The sequence below is a fragment of the Salvelinus sp. IW2-2015 genome, unplaced genomic scaffold, assembly GCF_002910315.2.
Source record: "Salvelinus sp. IW2-2015 unplaced genomic scaffold, ASM291031v2 Un_scaffold1015, whole genome shotgun sequence".
In the NCBI taxonomy this organism is placed as follows: domain Eukaryota; kingdom Metazoa; phylum Chordata; class Actinopteri; order Salmoniformes; family Salmonidae; genus Salvelinus; species Salvelinus sp. IW2-2015.
Window position 1 is genome coordinate 361,218 of NW_019942688.1, and position 21,872 is coordinate 383,089.

The window sequence follows — 21,872 nt, forward strand, 5'->3', positions numbered from 1 at the left end:
TTAGCTTTTATTTCTTTCATCACATTCCCAGTGGTCAGAAGTTTGCATGCCCTCAATTAGTATTGGTACATTGCCTTTAAATTGTTTAACTTGGGTCAAATGTTTCGGGTAGCCTTCCACAAATAAGTTGGGTGAATTTTGGCCATTCCTCCTGACAGCTGGTGTAACTGAGTCAGGTTTGTAGGCTCTTTGCTCCACACGCTTTTTTCAGTTCTGCCCACAATTTTATATAGGATTGAGGTCAGGGTTTTGTGATGGCCACTCCATACTTGACTTTGTTGTCCTTAAGCCATTTTGCCACATTTTGGAAGTATGCTTGGGGTCATTGTCCATTTGGAAGACATTTGCGACCAAGCTTTAACTTCCTGACTGATGTCTAGAGATGTTGCTTCAATATATCCACATCATTTTCCCTCCTCATGATGCCATCTATTTTGTGAAGTGCACCAGTCCTTCCTGCAGCAAAGCACCCCGCAACACGATGCTTGCACCGTTCACAAATCAGTGTAGAAGGTTTACCATACATAAGTTTTTGACTGTTATGTCACCCCTGACGGTGTAGTAGGGAGGTTTGACGTTGTTTTTTCTTGACTTGGTTGTCTAAGTCGTCCCTTTGTTCCTTTTCCAATTAGACAGTAACGATGGTATTATGGATCACGAGGACGTTGGTTTTGTGTATTGTTTTCGCAGGAGGTTGGAGAGGACATATTCTTATGGTTTTCAATTTAAGTATGATCTTTTGTCCCAATGTGCAGTTGCAAACTGTTATGTTTCTGTGCTTTCTTTTATATTTGGGAGTTTTTTTGGAGCAGTGTGCTTCATATTTTTCTCTGGGTCGGCTTTGGTCTGAGCGTGGCTTTTCACGGTGTGGTGTGCGATTAGGTTTATCAAGTTTCGAGATCAATTTACTGTGCGGTAGATCTAAGATATTTTCTGGAACTGGTTTTCTTCTCAGCACCTTTCGGAGACAGGTCTTTCTTGATAGCTGTGTGTTACTGGGATTGAATTCTGCATTTTCGCGAATCTTATGAAAGTAACGGGTTCATGGTTAGGCGTTCTAGGCGTTACGAGAAATGGCGTTGTCTTATATTTGGCTCTAGAGGCGAGTTCTTGAGTTGAGCTTGTTTGGTGGTTATGTCTGCACTTATGGTTGTTCTAGGTACACTTTGCATACTGTGTTGGTTTTTGTACAGATACTGTAGGGCGTCTTTTTAGGCGTTTGTTTAAAATTGCTCCCAAGGATGATATTCGTCAGATCTTGTGTGATGGTCTACGCGCTTTATTCTGTTTTCTTAGGTCGTTGTGATGATTTGGTCTCTTTAAGGTTGTTACCGGCTATGATTTGTGTCAAGCAAAGAGGCCAGTGAGGAATTTGGTGAATTTGGTATTTGATTTGTTCGGTTCTTGAAGTATTAATTTTTAACACAGAGATAAAAGGTAATGGTATTAAAATGTCCAAATATGACATCAATTAGCTTCAGAGAGCTTCCTAGGAAGCCATGACATCATATTTCTGGAATTTTAGCTGTTTCATTTAAAACTAGTAACCGTAGGTTGATATGTGTATCTACTAACTGGAATTGTAATGAACAGTAATTGTTGTATAACGTGATATAATCTGTTGTAAACAAATTGTTTTGGATAAAAATTACTTGTGTCGATGCACAAAGTAGATTTGTCTATAGCCGACTTTGCCAAAAACTATATGTTGTTAACATAGAAAGTTTTGCATGCGTTGAATATACGATGTTTAGATCGGAACCCAACTAAGTTGTATGTAAACTTCTGATAAACTGATAGTATCAGAGCAATGTTAGTTCATTTTTGTTTCTTTTTTTTTCTTGGAGCTTTGGACTTGTTTAGCATAAAGTTGGGGTATGATAAATTTGTGGAGAGAGTTTTACCTGAGAAAGATTGGATGTGGTTTGTAAAAGGCGGTTGACGCATTGAGGGACTTTATTTATCATTTCTACCAAAGTAGTATGAGAAAATATTGATCACATATCTGTTTCTTGCTGTTTGAGGTGAAGAAAAAATTACTTTGAGAAGCTCCACAGCTCATTAGTGGCGAGTTAAGACAATCAGAAATACTATCAGATCCCCAAATGGGCACATTTATAAGCCTACATTTGCACACTGGCCAAGTAGCCTAGGCCTGCTTCAGTGCATAATCAGGTGCGCGTTCTTACTCAACATTGACAGGAGCGCTCCAAACAAAACACAATGAATAAATTGACAACTCGTACACGGAATGAAAAAAACTAAAACTTTTTTCTCACAAGTATAGACTAGATTGTGTGCTCTGAAAACAACTTGTCCACTCTGACAATGAGAACTGTAAAATACTACTAATAATGTATTGAATGCATTACAGAAATTACGTCAACCAAACAAACATTGTAGATTACAGCYGCGGTCAGTGCCGTTTAAGATGAAGACACATTGAACTGGGTGAATGGAATATGAATGAGAGTCATCCAATATGCTGTAATAGAAATAAGGCCATACTCATGAAAAAAATAATTAACATCGATAGGTTTAGGCTACTACATGATACTCTAATTTTCCCTGTACCCATCATGAGGTTGCTWCAACCTAGACGACGAATTGAAATTTTATAACGTAAGTGCACACAGGTCGAGAGACAAATTTGAGGCAGCAGACAGTGACACATGGACAGTGACATTCAATACCGCCTTGCACACTATTGACTGCATCTAGCTGATATAGGGTGTAATCATTGGTTTAAGGGAAAACATTTAAATGTCTTGGAATGGCCTAGTCAAAGCCCAGACCTCAATCCAATTGAGAATCTGTGGTATGACTTAAATATTGCTGTACACCAGTGGAACCCATCCAACTTGAAGGAGCTGGAGCAGTTTTGTCTTGAAGAATGGGCAAAAATCCCAMTGGCTAGATGTGCCAAGTTTATAGAGACATTCCCCAAGACTTGCAGCTGTCATTGCTGCAAAAGGTGGCTCTACAAAGTATTGACTTTGGGGGGGTGAATAGTTACGCACGCTCAAGTTGAATGTTTTTTATTCTTTCTTGTTTGTTTCTAAATAAAAAATATTTTGCATCTTCAAAGTGGTAGGCATGTTGTGTAAATCAAATGATACAARCCCCCCCKAAAAAAWWWTTTWAWTRCKYGMTMMWAAYSKAKKAAAWWYGYAAAAWMSCWAAGGGGTGAATACTTTCGCAAGCCGCTGTAGCATCCCTCTGTTTGAGAAGGGTGTTTCAGTTGGCTAATCTAGCTAYCTGCATTTGCTAGCTAAGTAAGTGAAACTCCGTTTTTAAAAAAAAAGACACTCTCTTGCTTCTCCTTCATTTTGGAAGAAATGTATTTGGTTAAAACGGTTCAACTATTTTCTCTCTTTCTCTCTCAACTACTCACCACATTTTATAAACTGCAGTGCCAGCTAGCTATAGCTTATGCATGTCAGTTCATGCTGCAAGAGCTCTGATAGACTGGAGGACGTCCTCCGGATGTTGTCATAATGACTGTGTAAGTCTATGGAAGGGGGTGAGAACCATGAACCTCCTAGGTTTTGTATTGAAGTCAATGTACCCAGAGGAGGACGGGAAGCTAGCTGTCCTCRGGCTACACCATGGTGCTACCCTACAGAGTGTTATTGAGGCTACTGTAGACCTTTGCAAAATAGTGTTTTAATCAATTGTTTGGTGATGTGATTATATTTAGTATAGTTTCATCTAAAAATAACTTTAATGTTTTACAATTTTAATTTTAATMAAATTCACTGAGCAGGATGGTCCTCCCCTTCCTCCTCTGAGGAGCCTCCACTGGTAGATTAGAAATTATGGGAATTAATGGTAAATGTACTACTGGTGTGCCATCAATCAAGACGTGCCATCATTATTTTGTTTGTTTTTTTGCAACTGCCCTACTAAAAAATTAGCGGTCAACCAACAGCCTACCGACCAAACAATCATCCAGTCGACTAAATGMGGTCAGCCCTAATTAGATGGAAATTGAACATGTTTCTGACAGAAAAAARGAAAAACATCAAGTGCCAAAGATTGTCATAGCAGGTTACTATCTGATGTTCTCTCAGACCGTGGGAGAAGTGAACCTGTGCCTTAGTTGAAGGTCTCTCCCTTCCTGCTCAGACTGTGTTGTTTGTGGTCAGCCAAAGTAAACACCTATACAACAGCTGTGGCTGGAGAGTCTGAATCCAGGATAAGATGTGCACATGAGATTACAATGATACATTAACATGAAGCAAAATATCTTTATTGATATCATTGGGTATTACATGACATTATACACAAACATCAAATCAGAAATAAAATATACTTGCATTTTTATAATGACAATTACACTTTGCAGTTAAGTAATGCCTGGTTTGATAATGTATACAATGAAGAGGTAATGTGTACAATGGATACACAAAATGAACAGATAATGTATGCAAAATGTACAGAATGTATACAAGGAAGAGATGATGTATCCAAGGAAGAGATGATGTATCCAAGGAAGAGATGATGTATCCAAGGAAGAGATGATGTATCCAAGGAAGAGATGATGTATACAAGGAAGAGATGATGTATACAATGTACTGCAAGAAAAAGGTACAAAACTAAGGTCTACTACAAATATGGCAACTGCAGATTCCACATTAAAACATTAAAACACCCCGTCAGCTTGAATGTGATCATGATAAATCAAGGACATGATAATCACCAGATAGGCTGCTATTCAGAAAGGACATGTGTGGAAATGACCTCAGAGCTGATGATCAATTCTATAAGCTATTACTTTTTAATAAGGTTAGTGGTGTAGTGAAATTGGATTTGTGTTTTTCTCCTTTCCGTTCACTCTACCATGGACGGCAGATGATAGACAACTGCACTGTAGATATTCTACATGTATTTCTGTAACCAGTTGAGCATGTCTGTCCTGGCCTCCTGGATGCAGGGCTGGTCTGTGGTGTTGATGTCCTCTCTCTTCCGGTGAACAAAGCCATGAGTCTGACCTGGGAAGACCTTCACATGGTAGTCTACACCTGTACACTTCTCCTGCAGGTTCTTCTCCAGGACACTCACCTGGAAGGAAACAACAGGGAATMAATGAAATGGTGATAGGATGGTTGAAACACAACTCAAAGCATTTGATTGGATGACACTAAATTGTGGTATAAGGCCAGTAACTGACAGAGATGCTGATGATGACGGTTCATTTCACTCAAGAGATCACTCTGGTTTGCAATAAATGGTGCTCAATATAGTTTTCAATATATTTATGATCTACATTGACTTTTTTTCTTTAACAAATGTAGTACTGTGTAGTATTTAATAATACCAGACCTGGTCCAGTGGGATGACATCATCCTTCTCTCCGAAGATAAACAGTGTTGGGCTCTTGAGTTCATACCTGTCCTCCCTCTCTCTGATGATTCCTGCAGACATGCAGTCACATCCAAACAGAATAGCATTAGCATTACTAGGCAAGCACAATGGTTGCGTTCCAGACCGACTGCATTGCAGCTGCTGCACTGCATCAACCAATGGTTGCGTTCCAGACCGACTGCATTGCAGCTGTTGCACTGCATCAACCAATGGTTGTGTTCCAGACCGACTGCATTGCAGCTGTTGCACTGCATCAACCAATGGTTGTGTTTCATATTATCGAATGTGCAGTCGGGAATCAGGCTGCTAAATCATWTTTTTTTWAACATTTTTGTCCTTTAGCAGATACTCTTATCCAGAGTGACTTWSAGTAGTGAGTAGTGCATACATTTTCATACCTTTTTCGCACTGRGGTACAAGCGCCATGCTCTGCCAARCCAGCTACACGGGACCATATGATGTGGTTAGCTAGACCTTACGAGATCCCGCAGGCATCTGCAATGTAATCAGCCTAGATTGCGACCGTTGGTAGACACTACCTCATGGTTATTACTGTATTCTGATTGGACAGGCCTCTGACCCCTACCCTTACCATAGACAGATACCCCTGCCCTGACCTCAGGGTACTGCAGAGCCAGGTAGTGGGTGGCCACCCCCCCCCAGCAGAAGCCCACTGCCCCAATACGCTGTGCCCCACACTGGCTCTTCAGAAACCTCAGTACTGCGTCCACCTCCCTGGACGGACAGACAGACAGCAGGGGGAGAGGGGAGGAAGGGGTTGGGTTACTAGGGGAGCACAGGGCAGACACATTTCAGTTGTAAGTTAACAGAGGGATAAAGTTATTTTCTAATAAAGTTATATTCTATTGACAGAATATAAGACTAACGAGTCTGGCTTCGTGATGGTACCCTCTGCTGGCCAACAGTGGATGTGTGCTGATAGAGATGAATACTGTATACAGATGTGAGATTATGGAGTGACGACTGGCTCTCTGAGACTACTTTCTGGCCAATGGAGTGGAGTCTGGCTTTCTGCGACAACTCTCTGGCATAATGGAGTGGAGTCTGGCTCTCTGAGACTACTCTTTGGCCAATGGAGTGGAGTCTGGCTTTCTGAGACTACTCTCTGGCCAATGGGAATGTTTGCATTACTTGTTGATATTGGTGGGCTTCTTGTCCTCCAGCCACTGCTGAAAGGTAGACCAATCATGTGATGGACTCCATGGCTCCTTTCCAACGTAGAAGTCAGGGCACACTGCACTGGGGGGAGATAGACAGCCAGCATGACAATACTGGTAATACTTATACCTGGCATTTACTGGCGAATTACATGGTAAGTAACAACATTGTTAAGTATGCATTGTTACGTACATGTATCCATTGGAGGCCAGCATGTCAGCCATGTATCTGGTGTTGGGTAGCTTCCAGCCATAGATGTCCTGGATGATGATGACAGCCTTGTCTGAATCAGAGGGAGGCTTGACCAGGTAGGCCTTGATGTGTTCTATCTGGACCTCCTGGCCAACACCTCCGTACTCCATCATGTATCCCATGTCACATGGACACGGCTTCGCCTCATTGGCCATCTGGAAAGAGATAACYTTGAGAATCGCACACATAACCATACAAACATGTATAGAGACACGCATACTGGTACACTGAAACACATGGATTTTATTKATCGATACAGGGATACGGAATCCTTTGACATAAGTGGGTAATTAAAGTGTTCCCACTCATTACGGAGTGCGTCATGCTGACTCTGCTCTAGAGGGCAACATTATAGCCTACAAGTCTCAGTTATTTCCACATACAATGGAAAGCCCATAAAATCGTCAGACTCCAGTCACCCAAGTCATAGACTGTTTTCTCTGCTACCGCACGGCAAGCGGTACCGGAGCGCCAAGTCTAGAACCAAAAGGCTCCTTAATTAACAGCTTCCACCTCCAAGCCATAGGAAAGCTGAACAACTAATCAAATGGCCACCGGACTATTTACATTGACCACCCCTCCATTTGTTTTGTAGACTGCTGCTACTCGCGGTTTATTATCTATGCATAGTCACTTCACCCCTACCTACATGTAGAAAGTACCTCAACTAACCTGTACACCTCAACTAACCTGCACACTGACTCTAAAAAAATTGTATATTTCCCCCTTCTCGTTAGAGTTAAGTTTTCTTCCGCAGTSGAAAAGTGAAAAGAATTATGGAATGGCTGACTGCAAGGAACGCCCTCTTCAATAGCGTGAGKGCCGTTCCCAGTCCGAAGTCCAAACCCACCAAAATGGATCATTTTATAATCTGCTTTTTGAGTGTAGAAAATGTAAACGTGTAACAATCATTCTATTCGCTTTAGTCGAATTTTAACTGGGACAATTTCGAACTGTACAAACCTACCGTCTCAAAAAGGCACTGCTGAGATTCGAACTCAGGATCTCCTGTTTACTAGACAGGCGCTTTAACCAACTAAGCCACAGCACCACTGATGCCATTTGCGTTAAAGATATTAACAATACTTGACCTGGCTTTGGTAATGTGAGCATTTGTTGTAAAGTCAGCTGCGTGCAGTTTCCAATTACATTCCGAGATTAATTGTAAATAACATAACGGGGTAAAGCGGTGGATCAGACATCAATTTAAAGAAATGGGATTCAGTCACAGATATATCGGTATGATGTAGTACCGGCTAAATACCGCAGGATGTCACTATCTACACGGGCCAGAAACCACAAAATGGTACCATGTGACGCAGATTCCGGATGCTGTGACCGCTGACGGAAAACGGCGCACACTGTCGCAAGGTGTCACTTGTGTCGGGTCAATTTCTTATTCGTCGCCTCCATCGTGTTGAATTTGCAAGGAAGAGGTCTGCTAGCGATCTCGGTTTGACAATCGCTACCGGTCCAACATACATYGTCCGAGCGTGTCACGAAACAGGAGGGATTCTGGTGTTCAAAGTGGACACCATTTTACGATAGTCAATGTATCTGACTTCAAGGATAGTCTGATCCAAATCGGCTAATAACAGTGCCATTCACGTTGTGGATGGGTGTGCGATAGCAAACTAACGTTACTGTATAACTCCAAAAGAGGGGCAGAGCCTCATCTATGAAGATGGACATTGCAGACGAAGGTAAATGTAATTTTACAGTCCACTAACGTTGGCTAGCTAAGTTAGCTTAGTGAAACTAGCTAGTTACTCTGTACGCAGTCTCCAAGGCAAAGGTGGTCTCTTAACTAACGTTATCTTTCCAACGTAAGTTTTTAGCACATTTTTCGTCCACTGACACCCACACAGTGACACCAGTTAGGGCCTGGCTAGAAGCAATCGATCATCGATGGGCTACAAGTAGCTAGCTAGCTAGACCGGTGCTAGTTAGTTATATAATCGAGCACATTTCCCCAGTACAGATATTGATGCGGCTGCTAGTACTGGCATGTTAGTTCGTTAAGCTAACTGGAGCTAACGTTATGTAGCTAACTACAGTAGCAAGGTAATCAATGAAACGTAGCTAACCCCATAGCAAGCTAGCTATTTATTAGCTGATGTCTGCGCTCATTGCTGATGTTGCCATGTATCTTGTCAGTGTGAGGCTAACTACAATATTGTTTGATTAAGCACTGGAACAATCCATTAGGTAGCTTCAAATCGATTGCTACTACAGAAGGCTGTACTTCCTATGTGTAGGCGGTGTGTGTGTCGTCTTGTCTGTCTCTCTGAACCAATGGACAAACATATTCTCTGTGTAGGGGATATATGTCGCGTGTGTCGTTCAGAGGGGACCCCAGACAAACCGTTGTACCACCCCTGTGTCTGCACTGGCAGCATCAAGTTCATCCACCAGGAATGGTGAGTGTCTCTCTCTCTCTCTCTCTCTCTCTGTCTGACTCAATCACTGTCAACTCCTGTCCCGATGAATGATTGACACGGCTTGGGAACGCGCAGTCATCAGGAACAATTACAAAGATTGTCATTGAATTGCGACCTCAAGATTGTTTTACCACTTAAGTGCACGTATTATCAGGAGTCAACTATATACTGGTTTGTTTTTTTAACCTATACTGTATTATATACGTTACTAGTATTTATAATGGAACTATGGCCTAGCCCCCCACACCAGCTCCCAGTACTAGCCATAGAGAAACCTACTCACTCCTCTGATATAATGGCCATAGGAGAATCACATTTGAGTCAGTAGGAGGAAGTAATGTTGATATATAGACACAGCATAGGGCCTCGCTATTGCCTAAGACTGTCCTGAGGCGATTATGTTGACGTGTGTCCCAAGTGATCATCCCACTTATGTCGATGCTATCGCAGCTGTTTTCTCTGCCATGTGGATCTAACAAAGGAAAAACAATAAAGGATAAAAAACAGTGAAAGTTTCTGATCTGTCATTTACTGTGCTTGTGATAAGAAGCAGTCGGAACACTATTGAACTACTATAATGTGGTTTACTTCAGGTGTGGTTACACAGTTACTACAGGTGTGGTTACACAGTTACTTCAGGCATGGTTACACATTTACTTCAGGCGTGGTTACACATTTGTGGTCTGCTGAGCCAGGTACAGAAGTGCATTGGAGCACTGTGTCATCATTCCATTTCTGGTACCGTCTGCTCTGGCATAATGTCAGTGATCTCCAGAGGGCCCTGTTGGTTCACACACGATTCATTCAAATGTACAGGAAGATAACCATGTAACCTCGGCCTAGTTAGTTACATGGAACTTGGGGCTCCCGAGTGGCCCAGTGGCCTAAGGCACTGCATCTTAGTGCTAAAGGCGTCARTACAGATCCTGGTTCGATTCCAGGCTGTATCATAACTGMCCATGATTGGGAGTCCCATAMGGCGGCGCACAATTGGCCAAGCGTCGTCTAGGTTTGGGTTTGGCKGGGGTAGGCCGTCATTGTAAATAAGAATTTGTTCTTAGCTGACTTGCCTATTTAAATAATAAAACAATATGTAACTTGGGTTGTCTTGGTYTTATTAACATATAGTCCTAACTGGSAGTAATAACACTATCATGAGGATTCAAATCAGTGTTTTAGGAACCTCTGTGTGGACCAGTTCTCATTCACCAGGTGTGTGTGAGACAGAAATATCTAATTCTTAATATATTGCAAACTAGGACCACATAATCACCAATGCTAGACAGCTCAGGGCTCCAGTAGCAAGCGTTGTACTGCATATTAAAGAAAGCATTACGAAGTGTTAAACTTCTGAATGAGTAGACTGCTGTGTGGTATGAAAGAGTCTTTTAGGGTGTTCAGTGTGGGTTGTTCTCTCACTATCGTTAGTTCCTCACCTAACATTCACCGCTCTTACCTGTGTTGTTATTGTTGTTGTTTACAGTTTGGTCCAGTGGRTGAAGCACAGCAGGAAGGAGTACTGTGAATTATGCAAGCACAGATTTGCTTTCACACCAAGTAAGTACCCGTCCGTGGCATTGACCTGTCAGTCTCAGAAATGTGCTGTGTTGCAAGAGGTTGACTTCAGACTGGGATGCTCTGTCATTGACTACACTCTTAGAAAAAAGGGTTCTACCTGGAACCCAAAATGGTTCTTTAAACGCAAAAGGTTTCTACCTGGAACCCAAACGGGTTCTTTAAACGCAAAAAGGGTTCTACCTGGAACCCAAAAGGGTTCTTCAAAACGTGTCAACCTTTATTTTTGCTCTGTTATTTATAAATGATTGTCTCATCCCTCTATCTGCTCTGCTCCAGTCTACTCCCCAGACATGCCCCCCCGGCTGCCCATCCAGGACATCTGTGCTGGCCTGCTGACCAGTGTGGGCACGGCCATACGATACTGGTTTCACTACACACTGGTGGCCTTCGCATGGCTGGGGGTGGTCCCCCTCACTGCATGTGAGTAGACTGATACACACACACACACACACACTAATGTGTCAACACTTTACTCTTAAGTACAGTACCCCTCACATAAGAACCTGTACGCTAGTGTCCATGGTTTTTAATAGGATCAGAAATGGGATTTTGGGATTTTCCCAGTTTTGTTAATCCTACTGGTGTGTTGGTTTGTGTGTCCACTGTCTACGCTATTAGGATAGGGTGGATTACAATACCAGCATTAAGCATACAGTTACTGCCCCTGCCTAAACACATTTGTCCTCAGTCCTAACCAWGATCTTCCTTCATGAAGGCCTACCTCTTTCTTCAGCATGTTCTCCCTTGGTGAGATGATGCCCATATCTCCTGTCTCTCTCTTCAGGTCGAATCTACAAGTGTCTGTTTACCGGCTCTGTGACCTCGCTCCTGACGCTGCCTTTGGACATGCTCTCCACGTGAGTCATGACGTCATATCCTCCTCCTTCGCCAATCAGACTACCTCCTCACCTCCTTCCTGTATCAGATCATGTCATTGTTTATTCAAGCTTACGTGTCGGCCGCTTGGCCTTGGTCAGAGCTTACAGATGTTATTMCTTTATTCCCAGTTTCCCACGCACATGCAACAAGATGTGTGAGTGCTTTTTTGTAGATCTTTGACATTTTCACATCCCCTCTCCCTGTAGAGATAACCTGCTGGCAGACTGTCTGCAGGGCTGTTTCGTGGTGACGTGTACACTGTGTGCGTTCATCAGTCTGGTGTGGCTCAGGGAGCAGATAGTCCATGGAGGTCCTCCCCTGTGGCTGGAGCACCACCAGCAGCCCCAGCCCAATGCAGCCGGACAACAGCCCAACGAGGTAACACACACACACACACGTTCATCACACACACACATACACACACATACACACATTTACAGCCCCTCCATCCACATTGCTCCCCTGCAGGCTGCCGGTCAAGGAGCAGCTGATGAACCCCCTGCCCCTGCCAACCCCCCAGCTCACGAGGCAGAGCCAGAGCCCCCGGACGGCCCCCCAGAACAGGGGGAGGAGCCAGAACTAGACAACGAGGAAGAGGAGGGGGCGGCTGCCGAAGATGTGGATGCCAACAACGGGGCTCAGGGTATGAGACTCGGGCCAGCACTCATCAGATGACTAACATATGGCAAAAGCAATACTAAAAGTTATATAGTTTGAGATCTGTCTCTCCCTCTTATTTCTCCTCTCTTACTATCTTTCTTTCTCTACATCTCTTTCTCTCTCTACATCTCTCCTTCTCTCTCTACATCTCTCTTTCTCTCTCTACCACTTATTTCTTCCTCACTATCTTTCTGTCTCTACATCTCTCTCTCTCCCTCTGTCTCTCTCTCTCTCTCTCCCTCTTTCTCCTTCTCCGTCTGTAGATGATATGAACTGGAATGCTCTAGAATGGGACAGAGCAGCAGAGGAGCTCACGTGGGAGAGGGTAAAACTGGTTTTGTTTCTCCAACACATCTGTCCTGAATCAAACACGTGACACCACACTGTCCATGATTATATCATCACCTCTTAATGTCTCTCTCTTTACCTCTCAGATGCTTGGACTCGATGGCTCCTTGGTGTTCTTAGTACGTATTTATTTACACACCTAGTATGGAGTAGTATTAACACACAGAATGGAGTAGTATTAACACACAGAGATGAGTAGTATTAACACACAGAATGGAAGTCAGTAGTATTAACACACACAGTAAATGGAGTAGTATTAACACACCATATGGAGTAGTTTACCCATTAATTACACACAGTATGGAGTAAGTATTAACACCAGTATGGAGTAGTTTAACACAAGTAGTGGAGTAGTATTAACACCTAGTATGTGAGTAGTATTAACACACAGAATGGGTATATTAACAGCACCAGATGGAGTAAGTAGTTAATAATCACAGTAGTATATACACCGAATGGATAGTATTAAACAACCAGTATGGAGTAGTATTAACCACCAGTAGAAGTGATTACCAAGATAGTAATTAAACAACAGAAATGGAGTAGTATTAACACACAGAATGGAGTAGGTTTAACACACAGAATGGAGTAGTATTAACACACAGTATGGAGTTAGTATTAACACACAGAATGGAGTAGTATTAACACACAGAATGGAGTAGTATTAACACACAGTATTTGCACGGCGTAGTATTTGCACGCCGAGTACGGCATAGTATTGCAATGAAGCGGTTGTCTGTTCTATAAGTAGTAGCACTAGGAAGTAGTGACGTTTTGCTTTGTGTCTCGTCTTCCAGGAGCATGTGTTRTGGGTTGTGTCTCTGAACACTCTCTTCATCCTGGTCTTCGGTGAGTACACAAATGAACACTAACTCCCCATAAAGTAGTACCCTTCTTAAAATGAACTAGCCAGGTATGGTGGTAGGGCTCAGTAGAAGGCTGTGAGGTTTGATGCAGCACTGTTCTCTTCCAGCGTTCTGTCCATACCACATTGGCCACTTCTCTGTCATGGGCCTTGGCTTTGAGGAATATGTAAGAACCAGTCTCTAATACACCACTCCTGACTCTGTGCAAAACATAATGTTATACAGTAATATTGTATTTACAAAGATGATTGCATTATTTAATCGATATAGTCAAGACTGTTTACTTTATGCYTTCAACAAAGTTGGCCTCACCAACAAAGCAAGTATGGTTGAATGCTCTTGTCTTGTCCTCTAGGTCCAAGCCTCCCAATTCGAGGGRCTGATCACAACCATCGTAGGGTACATCCTGCTGGCCATGACGCTCATCCTCTGTCACGTATCCTTRCGCCTACTGACCGGGATCCCTTCCTGTGACCATGCAGTGTTTCCATGGAGACCTTTCCACTGTTTTTGTGTTCAAAAGTGTGTGTTTGTCCTTAACTTGTGTCTCTCAGGGGTTCGCTGCTCTGGTCAGGTTCCAGCGGTCCCGCCGTCTACTAGGGGTCTGCTACATCGTTGTCAAGGTAACATTTCGGTTTTAAATCTAGGCTTTTCATATTACTGTAAACCCGAAGAACGACTTGACTATAAAATGAAATCTAATTGAATGACGGATGGTCAACTTTTTTTAAAGTTTAAAAATGTAAATCTCCCATTGACATCAATGCATGATTTTGGGAATTGCCTGAGTTTCCCCTGGGTCTTCATAGTCCCTGAGGTCATGTGTCTGTCCATGGTGTTTAACGTGGTTTGTGTTCCAGGTCTCACTGCTTGTTGTCGTGGAGATAGGAGTTTTCCCCCTCATCTGTGGCTGGTGGCTCGACATCTGCTCTTTAGTACGTACAGATGTTTATTTCTATCCCTCTTTCTCTCTCTCCCCCTCTTCTCTTCCGACCTTGCTCTCCATTTCCCCCCACCATACCCCTTTCTTTTCTTTAACCGTTCCCACCTCTTCTTCCATCCGTTCTGCAGGAGATGTTCGATGCGTCTCTGAAGGACAGAGAGCTGAGTTTTAAGTCTGCTCCAGGCACCACCATGTTCCTGCACTGGCTGGTGGGAATGGTCTACGTCTTCTATTTCGCATCCTTCATCCTCCTACTGAGAGAGGTAGGGGACAGGGATCACATTTAGGSTTAAGACACAAATGGCACCCTATTCCCTTTATAGTGCACTACTTTTAACCAGAGACCTATGGATCCTGGTCAAAAGTAGTGCACTATATAGGGAATAGGGTGCCATTTGGGATGTAGAGTTAATGTAGTGCACTCTGAGGTGTAATTTGGGACATGTTCTATAACCAGGTTTCCGTACAGCCAATTCATGCGGGTGAATTAACAGATGCATTAGAAAAGACGGGACCGAGTTGATGGAAACAGGAAATGTCGGTACAATTTCATAAATGTCGACAGACAATTTGTTTGTTCGATGTGGTGGGATCTTTTTGTGTCTGTCAAATTAATGATGTGAGAAATGGCGTTAACTGCTTTATTCGACAAATATTGATAAAATAACCATCATATTGAAATAGACATGGAGTCACGTGATAATACAATACATGGCCAAAATCATCTGTGTATTTGTCCATCGGTGTGTGTGTGTGTGTGTGTGTGTGTTCTTTAGCTAGTAGGTTAGTTGGTCTTTAAAGAAGGAAGGTATTTGCTGTTGAATTTTTTAAAAACGTTCCACTGAACAAAAATTTAAACGGAAGATGTAAAGTGAAAAACTCGTGTTCCAAGGATCAAGCAGTGCTCATGTTATTGTTTTCAGTTGAGTTTAATTCAACAATTGACAAGGAAAGTTATCTGCTCTGGATATACCGAGGGTAGGAACTTGATTATATTACATGTTAGTCTTTATATACCTGTATATACACCACAGAAGTATGTGGAAACCTTCAAAATGAGTGAATTCGGCCTGTTCAGCCAATCCGTTGCTGACAGGTGTGTAAAAATCGAGCGCACCAACCATGCAATCTCCATAGACCAAAATATTTGGCGAGTAGAATGGCCTTATCTGAACGAGCCTCATGAACTTCAACGTGGCACCGTGTACGGTGCTAGTAACATTTCTGCCCTTACTAAAGCTGCCCGGTAAAACCTGTAAGTTCTGTTATTGTGAAGTGGAAACATCTAGGAGCGAAACAACAGGCTCAGCCGCGAAGTGGGTAGGACACACAGCTGCACAGAACGGGAACGCCGAGTGCTGAATGTAAGATCAATCTGTCCTCGCTATGCAACAACTCACTACCGAGTTCCAAACTGCCCTCTGGCAAGCAACGATAGCACAAGAACACGTTGCGTCGGGAGCCTTCATGGAAATGGGGTTTCCATGGGCCAAACAGCTTGCACACAAGCCTATGATCCCCCATGCGCAATGCCAAGCGTCGGCTGGAGTGGTGTAAAGCTTGCCGCCATTGGACTCTGGAGCAGTGGAAACACGTTCTCTGGAGTGATGAATCACACTTCACCATCTGGCAGTCTGACGGCTGAATCTGGGTTTGGCAGATGCCAGGAGAATTCTACCTTCCCGAATGCATAGTGCCAACTGTAAAGTTAATGGTCTGGGGCTGTTTTTCATGGTTCGGGCCCCTTAGTTCCAGTGAGGGGAAATCTTAACGCTACAGCATACAATGACATTCTAGATGATTCTGTGCTTCCAACTTTATGGCAACAGTTTGGGGAAGGCCCTTTCCTGTTTCAGCATGACAATGCAACCGTGCACAAAGCAAGGTCCATACAGAAATGGTTTGTCGAGAGTGTGGAGGAACTTGACTGGCCTGCACAGAGCTCTGACCTCAACCCCATCGAACACCTTTGGGATGAATTGGAATGCCGACTACGAGCCAGGCCTAATCGCCCAACATCAGTGCCCGACCTCTCTAATGCTCTTGTGGCTGAATGGAAGCAAATCCCCGCAGCAATGTTCCAACATCTAATGTAAAGCCTTCCCAGAAGTGTGGAGGCTGTTGTAGCAGGAAAGGGGGGGACCAACTCCATATTAATGCCCATATTTTTGGAATGAGATGTTTGATGAAGTGTCCACATATTATTGACCATGTAGTGTATGTTGTGTGGTCCTCCCACTACGACTCGGGAAAGCATGCAGTTTATTCGTTTACAGGTAAAATGTTATGATGAACTTACCAATGRGGTGAAAGTGCACAGCGATGAGCAATGATGCTCCTTTACAATAAATACTGAGTGTCTTATTCTGGTGACGTGATGATTGATGCTTCACTAGCCTACCTGCACAGTATCTGTGAGCTGTTGGCTAGAGCGCACGTGCCACAAACCTTCGCTATTTAACGCAACAGTTTTGTGTGAAATGCGATGGAAACACATTAAACTTCAGGCTTTTATTCGGTACATGAAAATGTATGCAAAAAGTAACTCATGTGCAGTGCACTAGGTCATCACGCACTGCTTATTATCCGGAAAATGTGCATACTTTCTTTATGAGGGTTTTAGAATATTCACTTAAATCTGTTTTTTTATTTTCATAATTATTATTATTATTATTATTTATTTTTTTTGGGGGGGGGTTGGATCAGCTTAATCTTGCGGAAAGAATGTTGCTTCCAATGTAATTGTCTGCATCATTTCCAATCCCCCATATTTTTTGGGGTAAATATATATATCCATACACGCATGCATACATATACACATATATACATACACATACCTATATAGACATACATACTTTTTTAAAGAAATACCTTTATTATTATTCCCCGCACCCTACCACCGATCCCCCAATTGGAGTAAACTAATATATAAACACTCTGCTTTTACCTTTAATTTATACATCTTATACCCATCTTACAGACACATCCACATTTACAATAGTTCTCTCTTATTTGTTCTTAGTCCTTCCTCTATTTCTGTTGTCCATCCAATTTTATTTCCACTTGTAACTGTGCTATTTCACAAAAGCTCCGCACCTATACACATTTCACAGATCCCGTATGCCCTACATTTGTTTATCTTGTTATTAGTCCCACTTAAATCTGTTACCAATTGGATGGAAACGTAGCTATTGACTGGTTTGTTGTCGTGTACTGTTGATTAATTCCTGACTATAGTGTGGTGCTGTGTTGGATCAGGTGCTGAGGCCTGGGGTCCTGTGGTTTCTGAGAAACTTGAACGATCCAGACTTCAACCCCAGTCCAGGAGATGATCCACCTACCTATCTACAGACACCTCGCAGGTTCATCCTGTCTGTGGTACGTACATCTACAGACACCTCCGCAGGTTCATCCTGTCTGTGGTACGTACATCTACAGACTCCTCCGCAGGTTCATCCTGTTTGTGGTACATATAGTGCATTCGGAAAGTATTCAGACCCCTTGACTTTTTCCACATTTTGTTACGTTACAGCCTTATTCTAAAATGGATTAAATAAATAAAATTTTATCTACAGACAATACCCCATAATGACGAAGCAAAAACAGGTAGAGAACATTTAGTTCATATTATTATTTTTTCAACTACAATATCACATTTACATAAGTATTCAGACCCTTTACTCAGTACTTTGTTGAAGCACCTTTGGCAGCGATCACATCCTCGAGTCTTCTTGGGTATGACGCTACAAGCTTTGCACACCTGTATTTGGGGAGGTTCTCCCATTTTCCTCTGCAGATCCTCTCAAGCTCTGTTAGGTTGGATGGGGAGCATTGCTGTACAGTTATTTTCAGGTCTCTCCAGAGATGTTCAATCGGGTTCAAGTCCGGGCCCTGGCTGGGCAACTCAAGGACATTCAAAGTCTTGTCCTGAAGCCACTCCTGCGTTGTCTTGYCTGTGTGCTTWGMGTRGTTGTCCTGTTGGAAGGTYAACCTTCGCCCCAGTRTGAGRGCTCTGMASCAGGTTTTTAACAAGGATCTCRCTGTACTTTCCCTTGATCCTGAATAGTCTCCCAGTCTCTGCCTCTGAAAAACATCCCTACAGCATGATGCTGCCACCACCATGCATCTTGTTTCTCATTGTCTGAGAGTCCTTTTGGCGAACTCCAAGCGGCCTGTCATGTGCCTTTTACTGAGGAGTGACTTCCTTCCGTCTGGACACTTTTCCATAATTGGTGGAGTGCTGCAGAGATGGTTGTCCTTCTGGAAGATTCTCTCATCTCCACAGAGGAACTCTAGAGCTCTGTCAGCTTGACGATTGGATTCTTGGTCACCTCCCTGACCAAGACCCTTCTCCCCCGATTGCTCAGTTTGGCTGGGCGACCAGCTCTAGGAAGTGTCTTGGTGGTTCCAAACTTCTTCCATTAAATGAATGATGGAGGCCACTGAGTTCTTGGGGACCTTCAATGCTGCAGAAATGTTTTGGTACCCTTCCCCAGATCTGTGCCTCAACACAATCCTGTCTCGGAYCTCCACAAACAATTCCTTCGACCTCATGGCTTGGTTTTTGCTCTGACATGCATTGTCAACTGTGGGACATTATATAGACAGATGTATGCCTTTCCAAATCATGTCCAATCAATTACATTTACCACAGGCYGACTCCAAAAAAGTTGTAGAAACATCTCAAGGATGCTCAATGGAAACAGGATGCACCWGAGCTCACAATACTTACGTAAAATGTTTTTTAGTTTTTATACATTTGCAAAGATTTCTATTGGGTATTGTATGTAGATTGAGGATTTTTATTTTATTTAACCCATTTTTGAAAAATGCTGTAATGTAACAAAATGTGGGAAAAGTGAAGGGGTCCAAATCCACTGTACATCTCCAGACACCTCCGGCAGCAGGGTTTCCGTTGGCCGGTAATTGCCGACTTTTGGCCGAAAAGCCTATTCCATGATTGAAATACCAAGCAATCGCATGTAAAATAAAAATAATTAAAAAAAACAATGGCCAAGATTAGAGCTGCTATTTGTATTTCTGAACTGGTAATTAAAATGCACTTCCCATTCGCCATTCAAGTACAAAGGCAATTTAACAGGCTTCAGTGCGTCACACCACTTTACAATGAGCTGGAGGCCATATGCATTTTGAAAACGTACTTAGTTGTTTGAAACCTGAGCGTTTTACTACATATTATGAGGCATGTCTTACCTTGCTCAAAGTAGCTGAGCCAAAATCAATCCAAACGTGCAGGCAATTGAAACCAGTAGTCTGTTTCTCTCATGTTCTATTGATTTTCATTGTCCAGTAGCCAAAGGCACAATCCTAGTCATATTAGCAACCAATGCTAGTTGTTGCATCTTTAGATCTCCTCTTTGTACATTTCTAACCACTAGGCTACCTGCCGCCACATGAAACTGCTCAAAATGTGTTTTCCTCTAATTGCATTATGGAGCGAACATTCGTGCATAGCTTACTGCCTTGTGTGCATTGCCACGCTTATAATGTGAAGAAATAATAGCTTATCAACATTTTATGCTAAACGTTCTGATCTGTTGCATGAGCTTCTTTACGTTTTGGGGTGTGGCCTAGGACTACTGGTTGGATGAATTATGGATCTATCGTCCCACAACTGTCCCACAGTCTGTTTTGGACAGGTTATTTCTTTCTCGCACAGAACGAAAGGCTGACCAATATAATAGGTCAACTTTTCTACTATGGTGGATAGTAGATTGACATAGGCTAGTAATTTTGCTGTTCGTTACTTGTTGGATGAGGAAAAAGTAAATGTGGGCAGTTATTCTAACATATGCAGCATGTGGGTTTCAAGTTTGGGGAAGCGAAGTTTCACCATAAAAATGCACCTTTATAATAAACCATTTCATGCATCCTCCATTTGCAGACTTGTGTAAGATATTCTACTATTCATAATGTGATGAGTAGATTGGATAGTCATAATTTAGGCTAATAATATAACTCAATCACTGTGTGCAAAAATACAGCTGAATGCAGGGTGTAGTGACTTAGTGGGGCCGAGGCTACATATCTTCTTTTGTATAAGAAAATGTTGGTCTATTTAATAAACACATTTTATGCAATTCTGCTACACTTTATATGAKTGGAGACATTAGCKGAATATTTTTTAATATGACAAATGACAGAGAAGCCTACTCTGCTGACACTGAGAAACAGATCAATGAAGACAYCGTTGTCTGATCCATATATTAGGCCTACGAGAAGGAGAGACACAATATGACGTCCCATCTAACCTGGAGGAGGAAATGATTGTCGTAAAACAAACACAAGTGGCAGTGACCCAATGATAAGACAGTGAATATGCACAGTCACTGGGGTGATGGCCCATGTGCTCCGCTGGTGCCAATAGGATAGACTGCTTTTTGCTCAATTAAGTTGATCATTTTGATAACTAAAAGACAGATTGGAGTCTTCTCTTTAGAAAACAATTGGCTATTGCTGTAAACTGTTTTTCTGCAATTTTATTTTTAAATATTACGATATGCCTGGCTGGGTCTATCTGCTTTTCACTGACAGTCAAAACTCATCACACATCTTTTTGGTATTTACCACACGCTCTGCCTAATTTGCAGGCCCTTCCGACTGTGGGCTATGCGATTTAAAACAATCTACATATTATACAAGTTCATGATATTCTGTGGCCAAAACATGCTGTTTGGTGTAGTAGGCTATTTTTTTTTTTTTTTAATGTATAGACAGGAATAAGCTAATTGGGCTCTATAATTTTGGCAATTTAATGAAATGGACTTTAAGGAAAGCTTCCCCGAGCCTTATGGATACACCAACTATATATTCTAACATCTTCAAATTGCTCATCAGAATTCGGTAAGAATGACGCACGCCGTTGCATCCGACTGGCATGTTCTGTTAAGATGAATTACCATAAACTAAATGTGATTTCTGTCATTCTGAGAACCGTGGGTGGACGCCCTCATACGCAAACAATGCATACGGGTCCTGTAAATGTCTTAATTGTCCAGTAAATAAAAATGCTGCCTCCGCAGGTTCACCCTGTCTGTGGTCCGTCCATCTACAGACAGATTTGTTGGTAAAAAGTAGTCACATACAGCTATGGTTCTGCTTTGATTGTGTGCTGATCATTTAAAGGTGTATGATGTATGTCCTCTCCTAGGTGGTGTTTGGCTCTATCGTTCTCCTGATGTTGTGGCTGCCCATCAGGATGATCAAGCTCCTCCTCCCTGCCTTCCTGCCCTACAACGTCATGCTTTACAGGTACACTCCTTTCTCCCCTACAACGTCATGCTTTACAGGTACACTCCTTTCTCCCCTACAACGTCACGCTTTACAGGTACACTCCTT

The 21,872-nt window shown here is 42.6% G+C and overlaps 2 protein-coding genes and 1 non-coding gene across 5 annotated transcripts; 1 reads left to right on the plus strand and 2 right to left on the minus strand.

The window, feature by feature from the left end:
- Positions 1-4,618: 4,618 nt before the first annotated feature.
- cmbl (carboxymethylenebutenolidase homolog (Pseudomonas)) lies at positions 4,619-7,980 on the minus strand. 3 transcript variants are annotated; one of them, XM_024136796.2, is made up of 6 exons: positions 7,890-7,980; positions 6,739-6,953; positions 6,520-6,627; positions 5,960-6,102; positions 5,326-5,417; positions 4,619-5,064 (listed from the first exon to the last, which is right to left on the minus strand). In XM_024136796.2, the coding sequence occupies exons 2-6, from the start codon at positions 6,951-6,953 to the stop codon at positions 4,882-4,884; spliced, it is 741 nt and encodes a 246-aa protein (XP_023992564.1). In that variant the 5' UTR covers positions 7,890-7,980; the 3' UTR covers positions 4,619-4,881. The 3 variants fall into 3 exon arrangements, with proteins under 3 accessions (XP_023992564.1, XP_023992563.1, XP_023992562.1); XM_024136795.2 differs by lacking the exon at positions 7,890-7,980 and adding an exon at positions 7,471-7,570; XM_024136794.2 differs by lacking the exon at positions 7,890-7,980 and adding an exon at positions 7,489-7,549.
- Positions 7,776-7,849, minus strand: trnat-agu (transfer RNA threonine (anticodon AGU)). Its single transcript has one exon. It is a non-coding gene; the product is annotated as a tRNA-Thr (tRNA).
- Positions 7,981-8,336: 356 nt separating the features above from the next.
- Positions 8,337-21,866, plus strand: LOC112069451 (E3 ubiquitin-protein ligase MARCHF6; the record flags this gene model as incomplete). Its single annotated transcript, XM_024136793.2, has 17 exons — positions 8,337-8,501; positions 9,119-9,218; positions 10,723-10,796; positions 11,094-11,237; positions 11,602-11,674; positions 11,903-12,074; positions 12,165-12,339; positions 12,620-12,681; positions 12,791-12,823; positions 13,502-13,553; positions 13,678-13,736; positions 13,926-14,006; positions 14,125-14,193; positions 14,431-14,505; positions 14,642-14,776; positions 17,772-17,891; positions 21,685-21,866. Coding segments are annotated over exons 1-17 (1,631 nt in total), but the record flags the coding sequence as incomplete, so codon positions are not given.
- Between the last annotated feature and the right edge of the window lie 6 nt (positions 21,867-21,872).

Coding starts and splice junctions, on each gene's coding strand:
- cmbl (XM_024136796.2), bottom strand. CDS start 6,953: ATGGCCAATGAGGCGAAGCCGTGTCCATGTGACATGGGATACATGATG. Junction 6,103..6,519: donor AAGCCCACCAATATCAACAA/GTAATGCAAACA, acceptor CTGTCCGTCCAG/GGAGGTGGACGCAGTACTGA. Junction 5,418..5,959: donor GGCAGGGGTATCTGTCTATG/GTAAGGGTAGGG, acceptor GCATGTCTGCAG/GAATCATCAGAGAGAGGGAG.